Source organism: Harpia harpyja, chromosome Z, assembly GCF_026419915.1.
Source record: "Harpia harpyja isolate bHarHar1 chromosome Z, bHarHar1 primary haplotype, whole genome shotgun sequence".
In the NCBI taxonomy this organism is placed as follows: domain Eukaryota; kingdom Metazoa; phylum Chordata; class Aves; order Accipitriformes; family Accipitridae; genus Harpia; species Harpia harpyja.
The window spans coordinates 91,173,063-91,196,126 of record NC_068969.1 but is presented as its reverse complement, the minus strand read 5'-3'; the positions used below and the strand labels follow the sequence as shown (position 1 = coordinate 91,196,126).

Sequence of the window (23,064 nt, the reverse complement as noted above, 5' to 3'; positions counted from 1 at the left end):
TACTATGGCATTCTTGCTAGTTTTTTTTCTTTTTGTTCAGCATCAGGATATTTCTGGAAAAATGAATGACTTCTCTTTGTAATTAGCTATGAGTTCTTGTCTTAGTTCCAATTAGTGTCTTCAATGAATACTAAATACTTTCTGGTAATGATAGAATGACAAGAGAAAACTGAAAGAGGAAGAGGAGAGAGTGTTGAGTAAGGAACTGATAGGAGGTTTTTACAGGATTGTTTTTTCTTATTTAAAGCTGTTCTCATCTTTGTATCTCAACTCTGTGTAGGTGAAAGTAGATTTTTCAATTTTTTTATATATAAGTGTTATATATTATAAAATATAATTTGTATATATATTAATTTGCCTGAGCACTTAGCAAGGGAAAAAGGAAACTATTCTATTTAACTAATACTAATACTTCTATAACTAATATTAGTTAAGATGAATTAACTGAAACTTCCAGTCTGGGAGGGCATCATGTCCTCTGCGGTTAATGGAAGAAGAAAAAGTTTGAGTAAATATCGGTTAGCTGAAGTTACAAATCTTGTATATGTTTTTTATATTACCTTTTGTTTGTTTCTGAACATTTTAGCAAATGTAAAATTTAAGTAGCTCTATAGTATGTTGCTACAGAAAAGTACAGATGACCTAATTGTACAGCGGCTTCGAAGGACTTCAGTAGCACATCACTGACTGATTCGATAACACATTTAGTCCTGGAGATAGAAGGTCCATAACTTCCATTTGTTTGAAAAATAATCATTATAAATGTTCATCATCAAGTGTAAAAATGTTGGTTCTAATTCTAGAGGCATCTGAAGTTTATCATCTTTGTCAGAAAAAAATCCTGATTACCCCTGTAATCTGGCAAAATCGTCCAACTAGTTTAACGAAGGGAGCTATCCTTTTTCCACGGAGTGTAGACAGCTTGTCATTCAGCAAAGCTGTAGTTTCATTTAAAACATGGAAAGAAAAGACTGTAATGCTAGTTTTATCAGAAGTGATTAAAAAACTGTAAGTAAGCTTCATTTATGCTGTTCCATACCTAACTGTAATGCATACCCCGGACCCACGCACGTGCCCTGCAAAGTGGTCTGGTTTGTGTCTGAGCAACACTGCTGAGGAAGTAGCAGGAATATGCAGGCCACCTCATCAAACAAATTGAGTATATGTAGATGGGGCTACGGGAGATTTTTTTGCTGACAGTGCAGGCAAGCAGCAACTTAGGGCTGAACAGTCAGACTTTTACTGACACTCCTACTTGCTTTAGTCATATAGTTTTCGCTTACCTTTTACATGTTAAAATCCTAACCTGTGGTATGTTGAAAGTCCCAGTTGTGTGATAAACTGTACTGTGACAGATTTGAATATCAGTGCTGGTCAAATATGTATTCATTAACCACACGTCTACAATTTGGATTCAGCTCTTCTTTTGTCTTTTTAGTTAATGTGGTCAGAGCTTTTATTTTCTCCTTTCAATGTCAATCTTCATCCAAATAATTGTCAGACTTCTAAGATTTTTGTTTTGATGCGCGGTTTAACTTTGCAGAGTTAAAGAACTGGTTGCATTATGGTAATATTCATCACATTACATTTGGATATGCTTAATTGGGAGGTAAATGCAAAATGTATCTAATATTGAAGACAAGAACTAAAGTTTGAAGTATGATTGAAGAAGTAATTGTAGATATTTGAAAGAGCAGTAAGAATTAGTGTAAGGATTCTGCTAAACAAAAGGGCTATAAAAGTCACCTTTGCATAACCTTTGTGTGCAAGGGATTGGCATCAGGCAAACAGCTACCCAACCTCCTATAGCTTGGTGATTTAGAAGATGAGTTGGTGCTGAGGGTACAGTAACATTTGTATGGAGGACTAGCATGTGCATTAATCCCCTGGGCCTGCCTTCCTTCTCCTTTAGCTTTCACTGAAACTCACTGTTTTGCTGTCTTTGGTCTGTTCTGTATCCTTTCTGTCACTTCTTCCAGCACCCAACGTAGGAGAACACCACATCTTCTGGCAGATGAGCTTCTAGGAGCCTTAACTCCCAGCTGAGTAATAGGATTCTGCTGCAGAAAGCTACTGGCTTCAGCTGCTCTTGCTGCCAAGCAGTAGAGATATTTCTGAGAGTTCACATGTATCCCTTTGTAATGAGGCCAGATTAAAACCCTTTGACTATGAGTACCCAGAATCCTAGTTTTTTCTTTTGCTTTTATTTTGGGCAGAAAAATGTATTAAAAACTTACCTCTTAAAGGGAAATGAGGGCAGGGACAAAGGATATGTTTCTTCATATCCTGGAACTGGGAGAAAACAAGAGTCCGAAGACCTAAAAAGTTAAGTCCAACTTAAAGTTCTGGTACTTAGTATCTTTGGGATTTGATGGCAACATTCCCTGAAGAATACAGCAATCTATTTGTTGCTAAAATGTAGCTAAATTTGAACTGACAACTATTGTAGTGATATTAAAATATTTTTAGATTTCTGTGCAATGCTCTATGTCCTGGTAATGATCATGGGGAAAATAAGTTGTAAATTCTAAAGTACAGTAGGTTTTTTTTACCTTACACAATTTTAGTTGCTAAGCAGTTAACTTCAAACCATGTATGTTACACATATTTAGTGTTGCTATGAAAATGTTCAGGTGTGAAGCTCCAAAGAGTGAGGGTTTCACAACACACTTTCCTGGCCTTAATTAATGTAAGTTTCATAGTAATTGCATTGACTGAGCCAGTTCAGTTTCAGATTATGGCCTAAAATTGATTAGAATACTGAGGATATTAAAAGATATTTGAGAAGGGGGTTTGAAGTCATACATGTTCTGCAGTGTGCAGTGTAATGAGATGAAGTTATACATGTATTAATGCCAGTTAGTTTAAAGGGGTAGATGGAGGGTGAGGGCTGGGAAGATGATGGGACAGGGCTGAATCTAATTAGAGATGTCTCTCTTTATCTGACTTTACAGCTGGGTGCTGATTTTTGCCTTAGAAGGCTTGCATTTTGCTTGCATGTGTATATTAATGCACTTGTCTGCTCAATGCAGCATCACCTACAGAAGTTCTTAGAAAAAAATTATCATGCAAAGTGAAATGTGTACACCCTGGTGGGCACAACTGGCAGATAACTTGTGTGCAACAATGTTAGGTACAAATTAGATTCATGACTTTTACTGTCTATCCTTCAGGGAACAACCCATCTTCAGCACCCGAGCTCATGTCTTCCAGATTGACCCGAACACTAAGAAAAACTGGGTTCCCACCAGCAAGCATGCTGTTACTGTGTCCTACTTCTATGACAGCACAAGAAATGTCTACAGGATAATCAGTTTGGATGGCTCAAAGGTAAGTTTTATTTCAGAAGACTTGCTTGCTTCATCAGTTTTTGTATTTATTTTCTAGTGTGATGTACTTCATGTATCTTCTCAGATGCTTTTGTTAATATCTGAGTAACAGATTACTGACATGTTAAAATGGTAACATTGCTTCATTACACGTTTTAAATACTTCATTACATGTTTTAAGTGTTTATTCAAAAATGCTATTTTCCATGTGTTCATATTTACTTTGATAACTCTATTGCTGAATTTAAGTGATGACCTATTACTTAGGCTAAAAAGACATTCCCTGTGAGATGCACTAAAAAGTACAAATAGGGTTACAATAACCTGTTTTCATCTCCTCATTCAATGATCTGTCAATATAATTTGCTTCAGCATTATGAAGGACATCTGTTCAGTGCCCATAATCAGTAAATCCTTTGTTATGTAATCTTCCAATTTTTTTGCTGTAGAGAATGTGAGGATTCCTTCCTAATAAAGCTCTCCATGGTAAGCTTTTATCTAAACTCAGTCGGTTTGGGTTTGGATTTTCTGGGGAGTGTTTTTTTGTTTTTTTTTTTAATTAGGAAGGCTAATGCATTGAGCTGCTGTTTTAAGAAACCTTGTCTAAGAAATTAATCTGATATGGAGAAAATACTTGACTGGTTCTACCCCAAGTGGGTATAAAAACAGTAACTTTACAAACAGCACATCAGAAAACTCTGCAATAAGGACATTAAAGATACATACAGAGTGAGTCAAAAGTTCTAATCCTTTCAAGAGACTTTCAGTTGCAACTTCTAGAGATGCATCAGTTCATGATGGTTGGAACTGAAATACTCTGTTAACATAGTAGTATTCTCAGAGATTTTGTGGCTGTTTATTGAAAGCTGAAAAATATTACTGGTAACTTCATTTTTTTTAAATATACAGAGTATTGCTATTTTAAATGAGGAAAGAGAATTTCTGTCATAAAGAAGTATACAGAAATAGACCTCATAGTCAAAGATCTCTCTATGATACTACTTTAAGTGATTGAGACTCTGGTATCAAAGCCTACCAGAATTTTTCAAAGTTTAAGTCTCACTTTGTTTTTTTTCTTCCCAGCCTTCCTTCAAATGATTCTTTTATTTCTGTCAAGTAATTAAAATACCTTTTGTGTGACTATAAATAAAGACTTTGGGATTGGAACTAAATGCTGTATAAAATCTAGACTACCAGTTGTAATCTGTAGCACCTTAACTGATCTGCACAGTTCACAAAATTCTTATTCTGGTGTCCACTGGGGTTCCTCTGCCTTTGTCTAAAGCTGCAACTCCTGCAAAGTGGCTGATGAATTAAATTGTCAAGCAGTTGTTCATCTATTTATTTGTTCTTTTGTCAACTGCAGTGTTTCATTTACATTTGCAATACTATTGGCAATGCGTATTGATAATGCAGTCTCACTTTTATTTACTCTGTCTGTGATTGCTGCAATCCTAATAAAGTTTTAATCCAAGTGTTAGATGTCTGACTAAGATCTAGGATCCCAATAATGATTAAGAAAGAGCCATTGTGTTAGGCATTGCAACACTGCTCTGAAACAAACACAGGTGAATAGCAGGGGGACCCATGGAAGAATTTCAAAGAGGTTTTCAGGATAATTCCCAGAGAAATTTTATTTTTGTTTAAAGCCCCATCTTTTTTAACATGTCTGCACATATACAATGTAGTATGTACAAAGGGCTAAATATAAATATAAAGCATTCTTGAGTTTGGAGTGCATCCAGATAGCGTCTGTCCTATATGGCATACGGCTGGGTGTCAGTACCACTATTGACATCTGAGCTTGCAATGCCTTATATTGTTGATTGGTTAGACAGAAGCGTTAAATTTGCAAAGGAGAAAAAGCTATGCAATTTAATTCTCCCATTTAAGTTTTAAAATTAAACTGAATAAAGATGATTTTATGGTGTTTTTTTTAAAAAATAAATTTTACATTGAAAATGTCCTGAATGCACATGTTGCCAGTGGCCAAAACCACTTGTTGAACCATACTGGTTTTGAAGCTGTCATGCCCCTCCCTTGAAGGGAATAGATCCAACCAGGTTTTATTGTATACCTTGGTGCTGGTGGGGTTTACAGCACCCTGTGGGTTTGTATGGTGGAGAGAACAATGTGCATGTGGCTGCTCAGTTACAGCGGCTCAGGAGCTGAGCAGTAAGTCAGTAAGTGATGGCAACTCACACGTACGTTCACCTAGACTGCAGTAAGGAAAGTTTGAGAGAAAGAGATACTTTAGATTTGAGTGATAATCCTATTTCTGTCCCACACCCTTCCCTCTCTTTAGGTCAATGGGTTTCAGTAGGATTCCTGGATAAAACTTAACTTCTTTACTGATTGTCTGAAAGTCATTAAATCTTTCTTCCTGAAAACAAAAGGACATTTTTAAGACCTGAACTTCACTCACCTCTGAGGGATGCTATTGTACATTGCAGATTCCCACTTGAATTTGCTTGTGGGGCCCTTTGGTTTATTTTGAGAGGTTTTTTTTTCCTTCTTCCCTGTCAATGGGTTTATGAGCCAGATTCAGCTGAGATAGCTCCTATAGAAGCAAGTTCTGCTTATGTTTAATGCGTTCTATGTAATGTTGTTTTCTGAAGCTACAGTCACCTTTTAAAATACTTTATACAAGAAGTGATGCATCTCCCTCTAACCTGACTCCAGAAAATGTTATAGGACCATAAGGTGTTCAGTGTACAGGCCGTATTTTATAGTCATGTACAGTATCTGGATCCCTGTTGCCCATGGCCCAGAGATCCTGATGCAAATTATCTGATGGAACTTGAGGCTGGTTTCTGTGACCTCTTGAGTAAATATCTGTTATGCAACCTTTTTCTCCTACCACTCTAGGAATAAGAGAAAGCCTGAAAAATAAAATTTCTTACACTGTATGACACGACAACATTGAGCAGTTGTTGCTAAGGCTTTCAGTTCACATTAATTACATAGTCATTTCATAGCTTCTTGGGAAAATGTGTTTTAGTACTTCTTTCTCTTAGGTGATGGAGGGAAGCCTCCATTATTTCTCCAGTAATGCTGCAGACAGACACTAGGACTATTCCCAGAATCCTGCTCTCTTTTCTGTTCAATTTCTGGCACTCACTGAGAAAAGAAAGGAGATCAATTTTCACAGATGCAAGATAGGGAAAAAACCCTAATAATTTGTGCTCATCTAAAACAAGAGAAGACTCTGGAAAAGAGTGGTTTTCCAGTCTGTAGGTTCCATAAGCCTTGTATATATTATTTCTGAGTCAAGTCTCCTACCAGTGTTACTGCAGTAGATGATCTTTACATTTTAATGACTGTTATAAAATAGTCACACGTTAAAGTGTTAACCTGTTCAATGCTAAATGCACGTTTTAAGTAAGGCCTGTAAGCACAGGTCTTCAGTGATCTTCCTTTGAAGAAGTGAAAAAATACCGTGTGTCTTAATTATTATTGCCATCAATTTTAGCACAAGATAAAATCATATTTGTCCACTGTTGTATATCTTGCAGCTGCTGGGTTTGCAATCAGTAAAATGAACTCCTAAGACACATGCCCTGTTTTCTCATAGCTAAACTAATACGAAGGGAAGACATGAAAGCCATTTTATTATTCCAACAAAATCTAAAGATAAAAAAAAAATCAGTTTTCTTCAAAAGCTTAATGTCTGCCTGTCAGATTGACTCTGTTCTGTTTTTAAGATATTCTTGTACATTTATACTAACAACATTCTTAAAAGTTGTTGAAATACTTGACACTTATTATACTGGTAACTCTACAGTGAAATCTGGCGTAGGGGAGAGCAGTTAAAGCAGTATCTATTTAGGTAGACAAGACAGGCTTAATTATAAATTCTAATTTAAAAAATAATTTTTTTAGCTGAAGATATGAAGGATCTAGTATTTTCCAGAAGTAGCTGACACTGACTGTATCTGTAGTATGCTCTAGCATTGCAGTTTTTAAAAGCATAATTAATTTAGCACGTGAGAAGTCTAGCATCCTAATGCTTTTAATTCAGAGAGGATTGAAAGCCTTGATTTCCTTGTAAAATTGGTAAATCTAATGAAAGGACTCTTTTGTATCACTTGGATGTGAATGTAGTCTTCCCAGTGAGAAACTTGCTGTCTTTGGACTAATGCTGTCCACTGGAGTGGAGCCTCCTTATTTTTCTCTTCTGGAAGATAAAGGGAAGAATCACAGGAACTTTTAATCAATACAATTATTTTTTTTAAAGTTTTCTTCCTACCTTTCTCCATGGCAAGGGAGCAGTTTGGCAGTCACTGTAACCCAGCCTAAATGGAGACCACTGTCAGAACAGATAACCCCATTCTGGTCCAGGCAGCCTGTTCTGGGTTCTCTCTTGTGCATCCAGCCATGTGGTCAGCTGAAGCAGGGAGTAGTCTCAGCTAAGAACCAGTTGGTTTCTCCAAGGTTTTTCACTGGTTTAATTTGCAACCAGATATGCCACTGTCACTGCAGCAAATGCCAGTTCTGCAGGCTTTAAACCCGCCTCTTGCTTGGAGGTCCTAAGTCCCTGTCTTCAGAGTCATCTTCTACATTGAGGAAGTTACGTCCATGACACACACTCTCAAATCTGTCATGTAAGTTCAAAATTAATCAGTGGATGGAACTAGGGCTTAATGAAGCTAGACAACAGAGCTAGAGCTCGAGTTGGGAGGAAGACTCTTTTTCTATACTGACCCCAGGATATTTAATTTCAAACATGTTACTGTTGACAGCTTCCATAGCAAGAGAGGTTGAGCATTAAGTGAACTTGCACAGCTCTGTTCTGGGCTTCAGCCAGGTTATTTCAAAAGTGGGCTTCCAAGCACTAACAGTGCACAGGAAGACAAGAAGCATACAACAAAAAAAGAGCTCCAGAACACCTCCTTTCCAAGAAGTCCACCTCCCTGTGTCACACTATCTCTTCTGTCCTGTGTGGCATAGACAGCTGTTTTCTATGAGGTCAGTTGGATGGAGGCCATAGTGCAAGTGCAAGCCTGCTGGCTTTATATGGGCTCTGAACCTTATGCCGAGAGAAAGGAGAATGATGTTTGAATTACCAGTAACTTCACTAACCAGCTTCTCCTGTATGAAAATCTGAGATGTTTGGGGGACAATTAATGCTGGAGGTAGTTCTCTGGTCTCTGATCACACAGCAAATCCTGTCCTTGACCTGATGAGGCTTGTTGCTTCAAATGTAAGCTTTCAGGCATTCCAAAATTTTCCAGTTGTTCACAACAGTAGGCAAAACTTGCATTTTGAGGCAAAGGTTATCGGAGAACTGCCTCTTTGATATCCTCAGCTACATCCAGTTTTGCTCTTCTAATTTAATGCAAGATAGTGGAGCTGCCAAAGCCACCGGAGAAGATGCCAGTTTTGTTAAATTCATCTGTACTGCAGTATCTTCACTTGTCTTTCTATGTGTTACGATACAATGTGTTCGTCTGAACTTTCTTGCAATACTCCTCTCTGCCACTTCATCTGAGAATCACTATATGCATATGGGAGCTGTTTGTGGGCTTAGCTGGCCCCTCAGCTGTAAATTTTTTGGGCTTGTCCTGTAGAATTCAGGGAAAATTTTATGTTGATGGTAGCTGTGCTCCAGTGCTACCCAAATCTCAGCAAAAGCAACGGGTGCTAAGTAAACTCCATAAATACTCATTTTAATATCTACCCAGAAGGCCATCTCACACAAGCAGTATAGACTGATTTTGACTTCTAGAAGATCTTGGGCTTGGGAGAGCAGTACCTGGTCTCTCTGATGTTGAAGTTGCTCACTGTCCCCATCCTGAGAAAATACTGTTATTCTCTACGCATCTGTACAGTTCCTGCTATTCAAAGAAGAAAGATTATTTATGACAGAGAAGATGGTTTGGACCCTGTGGATTTTGTTGCTGCTCTAGGATTCTTCAGTAATCACTGGCTTTAACTTGCCAGGGGTAAGGCAGGGGTTTTGATTTCATGGAAGCAGGAAACATACACAGTGATGTTCAAAAGATTCCTAACTCAGTACTGTAAGACAATTGCAGTAGGACGCATACTGACAATAACCTTTGGAGCACAGTAACTGACATGTAAGAAAGATTCTGGCTGAATTGTTCTGCTCACAGTGTGTGCTATTTTCTGGGAAGTTTTAAGGGCTTTCTCTTTCATGTGGGTGTTGCAAAGCACCAGTGATTCATGAAAAGGGTTGTGAATTATTTAACAAATGTGTCTGAAACCAGACAGATGAGAAAGTGTGCCTGCATTTCACTTCAAATACACATATCTTTGGGTTTATGGCTAGTCTTTCTTGTTCATGTTGGCTGGTTGTAAACTTTACTAACCATCAGTTTTTTAGTTAAATGGAACCCATTGGTGTCACTATAAGACCTTATCCTGACATACTTTAAGTCAGCTGGACAGTTCCACATAGCAGATTTAGAGTATGCTAGACAAGCTTTAATGTGTTGGAAATACTGTTGAAATCCATAGTAAAGCTTTAGGTGCTTTTAGTGGAACCAGCATATCATCTAATAGTTGCATTTTGAGATTTGTTTATTTTGGCAGAATTTGTATGCTGGAGAATGTGCTGCTTCCATCCTGTATATAACAAGAACTAGAGAAGAAAAATGATTCTAACAATAGCTCTTCTATAGTTGGTGTATGACCCTGTCAGTGTTAGGCATGCTTGTGTATGTATAAAGAAAAAACAGATTCTTGTAACACAGAAACTTAAGAGGAAATTGTGCTGCTTGTTTTATTGCATCTTTTCCAGTGAGAATCACATATGCAGCACGGGTAGGGGGAATGCAACAGTGAAGTTTACAGTGGAGCTTGAGAGGCATTGCCTTAGGGGACGAAGAAATACACTTGTGAGACAGAAAAGGACTTTGCTAGTTCTTCTATTCTGATCTCATTAGCCTATGCAATGCTTTAAATGCCTTTTTTTAGACTTGCTAATTACTAAATGACTTGGAATTGCAAACAGGTGCCCCCCGCCCAGCTTTTGCTCTTTTTACAGAATGTATGTGAAAATATGCTTTTGTAAGTTTAGCTGTGACTGAATTAGAAAACTGTTCCTTTGTTCCCAGTGTGTCTCATACAGTGTACACAAGTACTTGACTACAATATTGGCATTTTCAATTATGAGTAGTCTTTAAAAAGAAAAAATCAAACCGACAAAACTCCTTTTTTACAACTATTTTTTTTTTTTCAGGCAATAATAAATAGCACTATCACCCCCAACATGACATTTACTAAAACATCGCAGAAGTTTGGTCAGTGGGCAGACAGCAGGGCGAATACAGTCTATGGCTTGGGATTTTCATCTGAACATCACCTTTCAAAAGTAAGTATGACCAGTGGCCACTGTTAAGCTAGTCAAGGGGCTTAAGAATATTTGATTCCTGCTCGTTTTATCTTGACTCAGTGCTCCCTACTGTTGTTATTTAAAAACAATTTACAAAAAAATGTTCTTTACAAAAAAATGTACGGTATCGATCTTTATGATGTAAAAAGTCAAGATAAAGTGTGATACCTCCAAACGTACTTTTAACTGGTGGAGGAAAGAAGGGAGATTTAAGCTATCACAGTGTATGTTGTTAGTGCTTTCTAATTACTCATTCGTTAGGTTTGTCTTTTTTAAAAGTTGTTCTTCCATTACAGTTTTTCATGACAGAATTTAAAGGAGTAGACAATTTAGTGTTTCTTCTATATTTAGATCTCCTAGAAAAAAAAAATTGTTGGTAGTCTTCAGATGCATTTTTGTCTTTGAGCCACATTCACTTTTCTACTACGTAGTGTATCAAATTACAGATATTTCAACATCTGCAGGCTTAAAGTAAAGCTAGTGGGAAATACATTCAGTGTAAAAGAAAACTACATTTTCCTGTTGGAATACAAGAGTCGAAGTGTTTACTAAAGAAACTCTGTGCCATATGTGCAGTTTTTTTTCTGGTCTACTTGTGCAGGAGGGAAGTACACCTTATTCCAAGGAAAGCAGTAACCCATGTTTCTCAAACTGATGGTATAGTTCCTCTGAGCACCCTTTCAACAATACCTATTGCTATTGATACTACTCTGGTAGATGGGTCCAGGAACCTGTACAAGCCAGTATCATTTTTCTTCAGAAGAGGAATTTCAGTTCAGTTTAAGAACGTCCCTACATTGAGCAGAGAATTTTCCTCTTTGAAGTATACAAAAGATCTGGAAACCCAAGTGCAATAAAAGGAATGTATAGTACATGTTCAAGTAAGGCATAATGATTGGCATGTTATTTAAAAAAAAAAAGTAATCATACCAGCCCTTTTGAGAAAGTAATTGTCACTATCCAAGGATAAGCATGGGCCTGTTAGAAAACCATTAAAATGAGAACCAATACATCTGCTTTATTTGGACAAGTGTTACACTTGTAATATTTCTTCCTTTCATAGTCAGATAGCTTTCGTTTCCACGAAGCAACACAAGCACAGGAAATTCTGAATGGTAACTAATATTCCATGTGCGTTTGTGCACCTATCATTGCTTCAGTGAACTTGGAAACTTTGTCACTTACTTAAATTGGTGTGTATATCCTAGAGGCACTTGCTTACCAACGTGGTAATAACTTTTCTTAATATTTCAATGAATTTTGCAGAAATGCTAATTTAGTTTACCTCTCTCATAGACTAGTTTGTTTTGCTTAATCACAGAATGCTTCTTTGATGGCAAAGTGTCATGCTGTAGTCATGCACACTCTGTGTTTCCCTGACTTTAAACACTAGGTTATCCTTGCCAGTGAAAATATTTTGGGTTGACTCTTTTCTTGCTCTCCCCATGTGGTACTTACTGCCTTCTTATTTACAGTCGCAATTCCATTCTTTCACTGCCCTCAAATGGATGTCAACCTTGGCTTAAAACTTTATTTGTTGCAAAAATAATTGGAAAAGCTACAGTAGATATTTTGTCTTAAGTGTGTGTTTGATTAGCAGTTACTCAAATTGCTGTGTTTTATGAAGAATACGCAAACCTATTGAGAAAAATACCAAGTCACAGACCTTTTCTGAAGCTTATAGTGATGAATCTTCAGGACCTTTTCAGCAAACTGTTCCTGTTATATTATATTTTAATTATCAAACTGATATTCATGTGAGTAGAAACTGCTGATCGTTGCTAAAATTCATAAAGGTAAAACTTTCTGTGTTATTTTAAAATTAACAAACATATTTGATGGGGGGGGGAAGGAAACTTTTCTTTAGATTACAGTCTATTCAGTGACTGGATTTGGTAGATATGTTGGTCTTGGAATCAGAAAAGCTGAATTAGAAACCCTGGATCTGCTGTGTGGCTTTAGGCAAATCACATCGATATTCTCTTTCGCATCTTGTCTCTCTGCTCAGATTACTAACTCTCTCGTCTGTGCACTGGCATTGTAGTCAGGTTTATCCTAGCACTCTATGGTACACCTAGCACTGTAGGACGTGAAATCTAATTTAAGGCTCAGGTTACTATGGGATATTAGTAATAGGGCTAACAAATAAACTGTATTAATGGATTTGTTCAGAAACAGGTTGCATGTGGAGTTTGCCTTAAGAATTGATTCTGCAACTTCCTTTCTGTATTTGATTTATCGAAGTCTTTAAGTGAACGGCCCTGTTGTGTGTAATTTGTTATGCAGTGGTGTCTATTGGCCCCAATGAAATATTTCAAGTTCCAGGGAGCAAAAGACAGCCTGCAACCACAAAAAACTTAGTCTAGTCTGTGACTGATTTCAACAGGTTAATGAAGCAAATAATCAGAGCAAATAGAGTAAACTGTTCTCAGATCATTGTCTGCTTAGCTTACAGTAAATGTTTGACTTCTGGACTATTTGGTTTTGGTTCATATGCCTTTGTCCTCCTAAACTAATTACTAGGGTAGAGTGCAACAGCGGTAACCTCTTTCTGTACAATTATTGTGACTGAGAATTAGCGGAGTGAGAATATCTGATGCAAAAATACTGGCACTCTAATCAACTTCACACACAAACAGTAGAGAAGAGAATTAATTAAACATTTATTTATCTTCATTAGACCTTTTCTTAATGTGTTAGACCACAAATTCACCTCAAGGTTGTTCCATCAGAAGTCAGTGACACCTGAAAAATGATTCCTGTATTGAACAATACTCCTTTTGCAGGATCAGGATTTGCTAGCAGAGTCCCTCTTGCTGCTGCAGTAGGAGGAATGGAATGTTCCATGATCTTCAGAAAAAAATGAGACCTCTTTCTCATTCACAATCTAAGTCTGTGCTTTTGATGGTATCCTGATGAATGAGAAGAAATATTCCTTTTCAGGTTTGCTGTCTGTCTTACGCCTTTGAATTAGTTGACCTGATTTATTCCATATAACTTAAGAGTATGCTAAATGGCAAAAGTGCCACCACAGATACTTGTAAGAGCCTCTTGTAGTCTCCCTGCACAATTTTTCATCTTTTCTTTAAAATATTGATACTACAGAGAACCTTTCCTTTCATACCATGAGATCTCGTCTTTGTTATTCAGGAATTTTATCAAGAGGTTGCTATTATCCATCACCTGACTTATCTCAAGAAATTCTAGTAAATTTGTGAAAATTTCCACTACATTAGCCTTGTTGGCTCTTTCTTAGGCTGTTAGCTGTTTATCTGTCTGTTATGTATTTTTTTTACAGTTTCTACCACTGCGATACAGAAGGTCGTATCTACTGCCTTGTATGTCTTCAGCCATTTATTCAAAACCTCAGCATCATGTTTTCCATTTACAAATTCTCTGGTCTAAAAGCTGATTTAAATAATAGGTTACCCATCAGATTTTGAGGTCTATGTACAAGTCTTAAATAAGTATCATCTAGTTCTGGTGATCTGTTGACAATCTTAGCATCTGTTCTGAGATGTTTTTTGATGCTGGGTTAGACTTTCATGGTGGTACCTTTTGTCTCCTTATATATTCAGAAAATGTATGCTTTTAAATAACCTGACAGGTGAAATATAGGATACAAGTGGAGAGAAATGATATTTCCTCAAATACTAGTAGCCTACAAGGAAAAGTTTAAAGACAATAAGGTTTTTTGTCTTGCATAGCAAGTGAAATTCTGACTGAAAATAGTTGAGGAGATTGTGTCACACAAAGGGTAGCCTTTGTCCTTTCTAAATACATGCAGTGCAAAACAATTTCTTTGTATAGTGCTGCTAGAGAGACGTAGAAGCTGTTGGTGAAGCTTCCAATGTTTCTGCACAATCATTTCAGTCTTAAGCTGATCATAATAAGATAATATTCTGTATAAAAGCCCTAGGAAACAAAAACAAATGCTTGGCTACTACAGCAATTAGTGTAGCATCAAACCGAGATCTATGAAGCCAAGTTTTTCTCTAGTCAGAGAAACTAGGCCCTATTCTTAATAAACTGACTTAATCTCAAGTTTAAGAGTGCATGTATTTCTAAATTGCTGCTTTAGCCATTTTCTCGAAGAGGGACATGTAGGATTGATATCAAGCTTCATATGGCAGTTCAATGGGCAATCCTTGAATTTAGTGTTCAGTATATGCAAGTGTTTAGTTCAATGAATTTGTTCTTTAACTTGATTGATGTCAATGAACAATCAAGAAATGAACTTGACTCAATATTCCCACTGCTGCTTTCCTAATTAGCTGTTAAAATTATAAATGCTGTTAAAATTTGGAAAGAAATCAGTATTATTTCAGTCATGGAAGAATGAAGCCCATTGAAAGCTCTAGGCTAATAGTGACCACAGTAGGCTTCAGAACCTGATCATTTGTTGTCAGGAGGAGACTAAAACATGAATCTGAAAGCAGCTGTGTAAGGCAGCTTGTCGCTATTATTAGCCATCTCTGAGGTGAGGTTTTTTAACACTGTCAGCAACAGATCAAACTTCATTGCATCATAATTTTCCTGACATATAAACAGTGCACACATTATGTCTGAAAAGTACTGAAAGGTATATCACTGTGTAACTCACTTAAATGAGTATCTAATAAGGAGAAAAATTTAAAAAATTCTACTAACAGAATTTGACTTTGTAAAATGTTAAGTACAGCATTCTGTTCTGCATGTAATGTACTACTTCACGCCTACTCTTTCTCTTTTTCCTTTTTTTTTTTTTAAACATACGTACCTTCAGTTTGCTGAAAAATTTCAGGAATTCAAAGAAGCTGCACGACTAGCAAAGGAAAAATCCCAAGAAAAGATGGAGCTAACAAGTACACCTTCTCAAGTGAGTCTTATTGCCGGATTCAAGGCTAGTACTTTCATAGCTGTGCTATTTACTGTATTGTATCTTACACACACGTATTAAAAATGAGTGGGGTACTTCCCAGTCACTGTGAATCCTTTCAACATTCAGAAGTGTCAGGAGGTTTAAGAATACATTTAACATGCACTACAGAAGTGTACAAGACACTTGCTTTAAAATAAAATTGGCCTTTTGCTTTTTATTTATTCCCATTCCTTTCTTTGAGCTTTCCCCAGTAACTTTCTTTGAGCTTTCCCATGAGTAAACATGGTGAGTGTAAGTAAATGTAAGTAAATCTATAGTAAACACCTTTTGTGTTTTTTCTAATTTTATCTGTGAAACTTCAGGCAGTGCACTGTAAAGTACTTTTATAGAAGAATCATAACAACAAAAATCAAAGTTAAAACAGCAAAGTATTTTTACTTATTTCCTACTGTATAGTATTCACTTGTGAAATGTGTTGAAGGAAGATGACAGATTCACGTGCTGGTTGTGGAGTTTTAGAGCGGTTAGCCATGATGTAAAAGAAGAGTTTATAAAAGGTATCTCAAAACATGAACTGGGTTAATATAGTCCGAACAGGAGGATAAATTAATATAGTCACATTTACATTACTCATGCCTAAAATTAATTTACTTGAAAATGAGTACTTTGAATTTGCTTCGAAAAAAGAAATTGCATGAGGCTTTTATGCCCCTCCACTCCCACCCCCTCTGCCCAGTGTTTCTGGTTCTGTGTGTAGCTGTTTGCTTTGTTTTAAGCAATAGTGAAGACAAAGGTAATTCCTTCTCTTGGAGGATGAAGCAGCTTTAAAACTACAGCAGGGGTTCCTGAGCTGAGTAGGATTAATGCAGCTGAGTCTTTTTTTTCTGGGGAGTCTTCGTTCATTGAATCAGTGCATCTCTTGGGTGCTTTGCACTGTAACGTGCTCCTGATCTTTGATGGAACAAGGGTGGCAGGCAGTTTGCAACAAGCTGTACGAACAGTTTTATTGCCACCAGAAAGCTACATCTGGTGCCCTTCCAAGAGAAGTCAGTGGGAACCACAAGAATACACAATGAACCAACGTCATGTTTTTTTCCCGGTAGGCATTTTGCCTAAGTGCTAGGTTGGCTTTTGCTGTTAAGGGGAAACTGCTTGCTGTACTGTAACAGGATAAAAATAAGGCAGTCTTTTTTTATTAGTTTTCTTGACTGTCTCTAAATTTCTGATAAATTCCATAAATAAGCACAGATAATGGAAGTAGGTATTTCCATATTATAACCTAGTATACCCTTGGCTTTAGAACCAGTGAAGTGCTTCTGCCAGCCTTCTAGTTACTCGATATTATAGGCAAAACAATTACTCTGCTTCTCTTTTGACATGTTGATTAATAGTCTGGACTCAGAAGTTAAATCTGACACTGTTGAATGGAGTGACTTATAATCTGGTTTGGACATAAATTTGAACTACTCACTCAGAGACAAGATACTCTCATCTAGCAGCTGCCCAGGGTTGAAGCTTTCTCTTGAACTATATGAGCTATTAATATTGTTTATTTTCCTGTACAGATTTCCTTTTATACTTGGGACCTAACATTTTATACTGTAGGCAGTTACAGAAATGTTACCTTGAGTGGTTCCATAATGCATGCTGAAAGCTGCAATTTAATTACTGCACACTTAGGAATAATTTCATGTTCAGGCCTTACTTTTCATCTCTTGGCTTTTTGCTGTGTTGATAAGTTAGCGTATTATTCTGAAAGATACAGTTAGTGCAAGCGCTGACACATCAGCATAATAGTCTTCACATACTTAAGGCTTCTCATTAGTTCCCCAGAGAGAAGGGAGTTGAATCAGGAACGTTGGAGTTTGGAGCAGATGAGAAGCGATGGCTTCATGGCAAACTGCAGCACTTCCACGATGCTGGAGCTCATTCAAAGAGATTTATGACTGGGGCAAGGACGGGTGCATGGTTATGGGGAGGGAAGGTGGGACCCTAGAGACATGTGGAGGAGCACTTGCTGTCATTTTGATCATCTGCCAAAAAGTGGCTGCAAGGCAAATAATTCAAGTATTGCCTTTCTCAATCATTTTACAGCTCTTCTTTCCCTTTTGCATAGTGATCCTTTGCAGAGAGGGAAGGTAGAAGAATAAAGAGGTATTTGCAGTGGCCAGTCAAGACTTCACAGGAGCCCAACTTTTTTGGGAAGCTTTGAGAGGAAAGGCATTGGGAGGTAGTGTGTGAGTAGTGAGCTCTGTAACGGTAACCCAGTTAGCTACAAGTGTTAATCGTTCTTCTGTTTTGGACTTGTAGATGTCCTTCTGCATTAAATTATTAATAGGTAGGAAGATATGGCATATCAAGACTGGAAAATATACATGTCAAATAAAACGTTATATTTCTTTTGGTACTGCTTTAAAAAATGCCCTTATTATTTACCAGTTAAAGTAGCAGGTATGGTACATTGCCCACCTTCTCTGCTATACAGTTCTGAAAGAGAAAAAGTACATGTGCTTTTTTCTGCATTCAGTATGTCCCTACAGGTTGAATCTTTATTAAAATATCTCTACAACTAGTGTAACAAAACCCTGCATGAGGTATTTGCTCTTCACTGTAGTTTGATGTAACCCTGCAAATACTGCTGGTATATGTATGAGTTTCAGTTCTGAAGGTCCTGCAAAAACTTGTTGTGAAACTAAGGAGAAAGAAAATGAGGTAACAATGGAAATATCTCAGAAATAGAACATGTATTGGTAGTTCAAGTACTTACCAGAGTTAACCATGTTACAACTTAAGAACAATCTTATCTAAAGTCCACTGAAGTTAGGCTGCTTCTCTAAGGTGTTATGAGCTTTAGCAAAGTGTTGGTACTATTTGGCTAGATATTTCCGCCAGAAAAGTGCCTCAGTGGCCAGGAAGTAATAGTTCATGTTAAGGATTTTTTGGATGTGCTGTTTCATCTGATAGCATGTATTCTTTGGCAGGGTGTGTGGGGGTGTGTATGTGTGTGTAACACATAGTAGAAAGAAAACAATACATAGCCCAATTTGCAAGTACTTAATAGCAGGAGTTCCCTTTCCCCTAAAGCTATGCTGCTGCTAATTTTAAACTATGCATTCTTACAGTTTCTTTAATACTGCCTGTTCTCCTCCTATTTACCAGCAGGTTTTGCTTTAATTTCCCAGAATATCTGATAATATATAAAAACACCATTTACCTTGATTGTAAAAAGAACTTAACTTGTCCAGAGAAAGACAGTGGCCTGGACCAATAAATTACAAGAGAGATGCTCTTTTGTTATGTGTAAGTTCCACTGAGTGCACGGTGCTTTCTTTAAGAGGAAAACATTGTTTCTGTGCCAGAGAACTTGTACTTTCGACCCATCTATATTAAGATGGATTAATATAATAATACACACTTTATCTATACCTGATATGTTTGGTGGCTTCAGTCTAGAAAGTAGTTGTCTATTTTGGTACTTCTAAGACCACCTATGCACAGAGGTACCCTGTCTGGTGTCCCTTCAACTCAGCGTTAGGTAATAAAGCTTTGCAATGCTCTTATCTGGTTTATATAAAACTTAAATACTGGCTCCCCTGCTGTGCCACCTCTATTTCCCAGACCCATCTGTTAATATAGGGAATTATTTTGCTCATGTCATAAACTCATGGATCTTACAGTGACAAGCCACCCATGGCCTATTTTCAGTTACAAGATTGCCAGTGCACTGAAAGATCAACGCTTCAACTTGGAGTTCACTGAGCTGCATGAAGCAATAGCAATAGCCTGAAAACAGTGTCGTTCCCCGCCCCCCCCCTTTTTTTTTCTTTTTTAAAGTAACCTTAATTGGGTTCAAGTACAGAACCAAATAGAGCAGTTTGTTTGCAGTCTCACCGAATCAGTCTTACAATCAGCTGGAGTCTGAACCTCAGTTCTTCTTTTTCTCTAAGCAAGAATCTGTCCTCAGATATTTTATTTGACCCTGATAATTTCAGATTAAGACATCTGTTAATTTCTGAAAATGTGTGGTGAGTATTTCACTCAAAATAGTCTTGTCTGTGATTCTGAGCCCCTCCTATGCAGACTGTTAGGAATAGCTATTGCCGGAAAAGTTCTAGACACACAACATTTTTTAGTGCAAGGAATGGGTTGGTTTTGGCAAAATGGTCATGGTTTATCACCTGTTAGCTTTTTCTTTGTAGCAGTACAAAATGTACTTACAAAGCTTGTGGAAAAAGTAACCTTCTGGGATGTTATGTGAATTTCTATACTGGAATAAATGTTTCACATGTGTTAACGGTATCTGAGTCAGTAACTGGCAGACTTAAGCCATTGCCATTCAGTACTGAACATAGAAGCAGTATGAAGAACAGCAATGCCAGGGAAGTGTATAGAATATTTAATGAGAAAACAGTATAACACTTAATAAGAAAACAAGATGGAATTGGTTTGGTTTGTTCATGATTTTAGAACCATCTACCTACTCCTTTTCTTCTGTTCTGTATTTAGTCACCATTAAAAGGTGGCTTGATCTGTGCTGTGAAGTCTGCTTGGTTTACTTTAAAAATTCTTTTGTGAGTGCATTCATTTTGTTTATAAGATTTTGAAATTTAAGGTGTCTTTTGATGAATTCCCCTCTCATGTTTGGTTTATATAATGTAGGCAATGTCATTTTTATACTGCTTGACATCACTGAAGTCCTGCATACTCATTAGTAAGGCCAGAGCTCCTTTAGATAGTGCAGATCTCTGACAGACTCTTAAATAGCACAATGTACATGAGTCAGACACTCACATTTACTTGTCGTAGAAAAACACTAATCCTCAGTCCATGTGTAAGTCCAGGACTGATGAGTGACTTAAAGTTCAATATCCTCCAGAAACCTACATATGATAGAATAGTGGTTTTATACCACAGGAGAGCTGTTAATCCTTTCTTCTCAAGTGCATGAAATATCTATTTGTAGCTGTCATGAGTGGGAAATAGCAGGCCTTAAAATATATCACTGTTTTGCAGGAAGACTTGTCATTTTCAATTTAAGCACTGTTTTTTCCATATGGTGTCTGTACAATTGACTGTTAGAACTAAGTTAACCGGCTCTCCCAGCTAGAAGGGAAGGGTGCAAATCTCTTTTTAAGCTGACCGCAGTTTCTTCCCCAACTCTGTGAAGTCTGGAGTGGATGTGTGAAGCTATAATGGTATGGAGTAAAAAATTCATTACAGATGAACATCTCACAAAAATGTTTCTAAAATTCTTTTACTCTCTCTAATTAATATAAAATGGGAACATATTATTTGTAAAAAATTTGTTTAGTGTAAGTGGCTTTTTCAGTTGTTTTTGGTGTTTTATTCATAGCCAGCTTCATTATAGTTGCCTGCAAATAAATTATTTATCACGCAGGGATAGTTGTGAGTGTGTGAGAGCACTGATTAACCTGTATTATTTGTGGAAGAAATACACACTAGAATCTGATGCTTCTCTTATCCATAAAAAATCAGCCCCTCGTGAATTTGCAGGCAGTGAACCTTTAGGTATTACACAGACTGTGATGTTTGTCTGCATTAGTTTTTGTCACTTGAATTTCATTCACATTAGAAGTCTGTGAAAGTGCTTTACTGAAAAATGAGCGTAGATGGAACTTGCATGTTTGTTTTTCTTCTACTGAAATAATTTTTATGCATTCATGCTTAAAACATCTTAATAAGTAGCGTCTGGCTTTATGTACCTAATAATAGTGTTGTAGAAATTTTAGCTTAAAGATACAAGCCATCCAGAATTTGTAGGGTGTGGTATGTATTTTTAGAATAGTAGTGTAGTTTGGGAAGAGGAGGAAATAAAAGAGAAACTCTTGGGTCTATAAAGGCTTTCATTTAATGTCACTGGAAACTGTTTATCAAATCAGAAGCTAATAATAGACAAAACTACATAATTTGTATAGAGTAACTCATTTGCTTGATGATCTTGCCAACTCTGCTCTCCTTTCACACTTAATTTCAATTCAGTTTCAGTTCAGTAAAATTGTTCTGTAAAAACAAAGATTTCATTTTGACTTAAAGTATTAACAGTTAAGATAATAGTTTTGAGAATAAAATAATGAGATTCTTCCTGAAAGTAGGTAACAATTTGCATTCATGTAATAAAAAAAATTACATTTCTATTATAAATAACAGTTTATATCTGTGGAATTAATTCAGTGTAAGCTTACTATTTCTGCTTTTTAATCAGCAGAAATTTAATAAGAAGGTGCAGAATGGAGACACTGGTGCATGTGCATTGTATAGCTTGATGAATGCTAAATATAATAGAACTTGAAGTCACTATTAGAATGTTGTGTCACGCACTAATTCAAGTTGTAGAGTGAGATACATATCTCTCGCTATGTGAGAGATGTGGCAGAATAAAAGCAAAATTTTGACAGTTGTTGTGCTGCAAATGCCTAATGTAATTTAAAGTGCAATGAAAACGTTGAACAAGATATTTTTGGTTAAGGGACACCAGAAAGGTGTAGAAAGTGATCATGACAGCCAGATCTTACCTTCTGTAAAAGAACTGAGTTTTTCCATCTAGTTAAATCTAAAAGTCAAGGATGACATTTCCTGTAGATGGAGGATCAGATTCAGTATTGGCTTTCAAAAAGCCTTATCCTTGTAAACTAGTTGAAGGCTACAAGTGGAGGCTCAAAATTAGGCCCTGGTCTTTAAAGATCATGACCGTCTTCAGATATTTTGTAATTCCTTCTGAGATTGCTGTTCTTCAGCTTCCTATGAGGTGTCAAAGAGCTGGGAAGAGGAGCTGCTGGCCTTCCAGAGACTGCGCTTGTGCTTCAGTTTAATAACTTTAAACAGCAGTTTCATCTGTTCCTCATGCAGATGGTAGAAGGCTGTGTGGCCATAGGAGATGCTTAGCTTTTGGAAATACTGTAATTCAACCAGTCCTCTGCTGTATAGACATTCTTCCATGCCATCCATTGAACTCTATTCATGAAACTCCTCTATCTTAGAGTTAAGTGCTACCACTTGATTACTGAAAGCCTGCCAAGACATTTTGAAATCAAGATGAGCTACTTAGCTTATATGACTTGCTTATCTCCTGCAAAAATCATTACTTGAAAAAGAATATAATAGGAAAGGAAATACTAAAACCACATACAGGGACTGAAAAGTCTATAATGTTCTAACTTAGGATGTGGGCTACAAGGGTGTACTTTGTATGAAAAAGAAGTAACTTTTCAGTGACTAGAAATCAGCAAATGGTGTTTGTTGGCCAAAACACAAATGCACATGTTAGCATGATGAAGGGTGATTAAAAAACCACACCAGTGCCTTTGCTGGGAGGCAGCCATTAAGTTTTTTGGGTGTCCAGTTACATAGCAGTAGCAGAAGCTGCCTGGGTGTAGCTGGAGTATTCTCCTTCCCAGATAATACCATGACTAGCAAGAGGTAGGCCAGGCTAATGTGCCTACAGAGGTTTTGCAAGGACTCTGCTGAACAAGTGTTCTTTACAGATGGCTCATGGGTGG

General features: G+C 37.0%; 1 protein-coding gene across 1 annotated transcript in view; it reads left to right on the top strand.

Annotated features, from left to right (window-relative positions):
* HOMER1 (homer scaffold protein 1) overlaps positions 1–23,064 on the top strand; it is a 93,285-nt gene that overhangs the window by 22,354 nt on the left and 47,867 nt on the right. Inside the window, exons 2-4 of the mRNA XM_052777001.1 lie at positions 3,174–3,330; positions 10,534–10,665; positions 15,452–15,544. Of these exons, the coding sequence (XP_052632961.1) occupies positions 3,174–3,330; positions 10,534–10,665; positions 15,452–15,544 (382 nt within the window). The remainder of the gene's footprint in view (positions 1–3,173; positions 3,331–10,533; positions 10,666–15,451; positions 15,545–23,064) is intronic.